Source organism: Halyomorpha halys, unplaced genomic scaffold (genome assembly GCF_000696795.3).
Source record: "Halyomorpha halys isolate HHAL.00 unplaced genomic scaffold, Hhal_1.1 Scaffold436.1, whole genome shotgun sequence".
Taxonomy (NCBI): Eukaryota; Metazoa; Arthropoda; class Insecta; order Hemiptera; family Pentatomidae; genus Halyomorpha; species Halyomorpha halys.
In genome coordinates this window covers 155,325-157,718 of record NW_027107600.1, presented here as the reverse complement: position 1 = coordinate 157,718, position 2,394 = coordinate 155,325, and the positions used below count along the sequence as shown (strand labels likewise).

Sequence of the window (2,394 nt, the reverse complement as noted above, 5' to 3'; positions counted from 1 at the left end):
CTTGAATTATATCTAAAACATATATTTGTAATTAAATATTTTTATTAGATTATTTTAATAAATTCAACTTCATCATTTAATATTCGTATCATCTATCATATTTGTATTTGATTTTAATTTTTACCTTATACATGAGATATATTGGATGAGATTTATATTGGAGGTTTTTCTTTTATTTATTTTGGATTACCCGGCGATGTCCCGGTGGGAAACAGGACAGATAACCAGAGTTGTACTGTTCGATCTTCGTGATATTAGTAATTTCTCACAATGATCGCGAGTCTTTATATTGCTCCTATAATTTTTAAATTTAGTTATATTCCATATAAAATTTAGTTATATTCCACAGTTTGTCGAAATGTTTCCAACTTTATATCGGCGATTCGGAGAATTTGACTTCTACTTTTAGTAAAAAAAAAATCTAACTTACCTCCAAGTTGTTTAGGACTGCTTGGCAGTTATCCTTCGGCACTTGAGGGTCTATGGCAACAGTAATTCCGCGGTAAGTCCCTTCGGAGTATTCGAGTGCCAAGTAGGGCCGGGCGATGAGTAAGATGGTTAAACAGAGTAAAGCACAGTACGACATGATGCTCGACAGTATGCGGTATCACTTTGGCATGACAACGAACTATCTCGATAGTACGAAAATCGATGTTGCTCTGAGCACTGTGCAGGTACTGCCTGACTGAAAGACGGTTACGGACTGACGGGTCGTCCTGAACAGCGCCCCCACCACTCCACCTGTTGTCTCACCCCCACCCTCTACGCTAGGGGATGTGCTGCACCCGACCAGCCTTCACTCTGTCATAGTTCACCTATTACTATGGTAACCAGAGCACTAATTATTCATAATATATTTACTATTAATTATAATATTATGAATAAATGCAAATATTGCTGGAGATCGATGCATAAAATCTAGCCCATTGAATAAACATATCCAAATAATTTAAAAAAATAGTTTCTGGCATATGAAACGCATCTCTAAAACACTATTTTCTTTCCTAATCAATAAAGTAGTTTTCACTTTTTTTTTTCCTGCGTACTATGCCGATACCACCAATCGATTTCTACATACGTCTCTCTAGTTGCGCCCCTCCAACTCCAAATCTATCAAATCGGAGTTAACGCAATCTTTTCATATACGTTTCGGTCTATCCCTCATAGATTTACCTGTCGGTTCAGAGTTTATTAACATTTTAGGGATTCTAACTTGGAGGTGTTAGATTTTTTTTTTTTACTAAAAGTAGAAGTCGAAATTTTGTGAAAAATTCTCCGAATCGCCGATATAAAGATGGAAATATTTCGACAAACTGTAGAATATAACTTTTTAAAATTATAGGAGCAATACACAGACAAAATGTGGGAAATTACTAATATCACGAAGATCGAACAGTAGAACCTTGGTTATCTGTCCTGTTTCCCACCGAGACATCGCCGGTTAATCCGAAATAAATAAAAGAAAAACCTCCAATATAAATTAGTGCCTCTAACAGTGTAGTTGTATACGGCACCTAAAAAATAAACAAATAAATAGGGATTTGTTTGTTACCAAGTCCCACAACCAGTACAGTGCAGGTACGCCCTTCTTATTCGCCGCATAATATGACCTGAATTATATTCCTTCAATTCGGGCATGTGTAGTCTTCTAAATTCTCCCCTTAACTCATCTTTTTTCGGTTCGAATATTTATATTTTGTTTTCGAAAACCAAAGGTGCTGTTCTTCATAAGAAATTAAACATCATTAAACTATGCGTCGAATAAAATATCTCTGAAGATTAAAATATTACTTACAGAAAACCGTCGTAAAGCAAAAAACCAAGTTTGTAAGTTTTGCCAAACTGATATATAATACTACTTATAAATCCAAACAACACGGAAACGCATTTCTCGTTGTCCTAAAATGTTTACTCAGCAACTAATAATTTTGATAAAATAACGAATTATAAATTTTCATTGGAATAGATCTTCGGTTTATCTCCTCTAAGCCTCAAACAGTGAGTCCTGATAAAAAGTTATAATAAAACAAACTAAAGAATATTAAATTATGCCATGAATGTGTACCATCAAGTTATAATTCTGTCGTAAATTTGTATGGTTGTAAACCACCAGTTTTAGTAGTATAAGGACTTCAAAATACCAGCTATTGTAAGTTTCTCATTTAACAATGTTTTACCACCATTTTCACAGTTTGAAGTACATTTCTTATTATTGAATGATGGATGCACCTTACCTACCCTTCTATTAATGACATCCGTGAATCCACCTCAAATTCAACATCAATTTTGACAGATTTTCAACTTTTGAAACCATATTACTGAAAGAATTACTTATGTACTGTATTTAAAATATATTACTTCCCTTAGATTGGCTTTTTTTTTCAAGTGACGATT

At 34.0% G+C, this 2,394-nt stretch overlaps 1 protein-coding gene across 1 annotated transcript in view; it reads right to left on the bottom strand.

The window, feature by feature from the left end:
* The window catches only part of LOC106682718 (calcium-activated chloride channel regulator 1), a 102,058-nt gene extending 101,359 nt beyond the window's left edge, over positions 1-699 (bottom strand). The window contains exon 1 of the mRNA XM_014423730.3: positions 431-699. Coding sequence (XP_014279216.1) covers positions 431-586 — 156 coding nt within the window. The 5' untranslated portion in view covers positions 587-699. The remainder of the gene's footprint in view (positions 1-430) is intronic.
* Between the last annotated feature and the right edge of the window lie 1,695 nt (positions 700-2,394).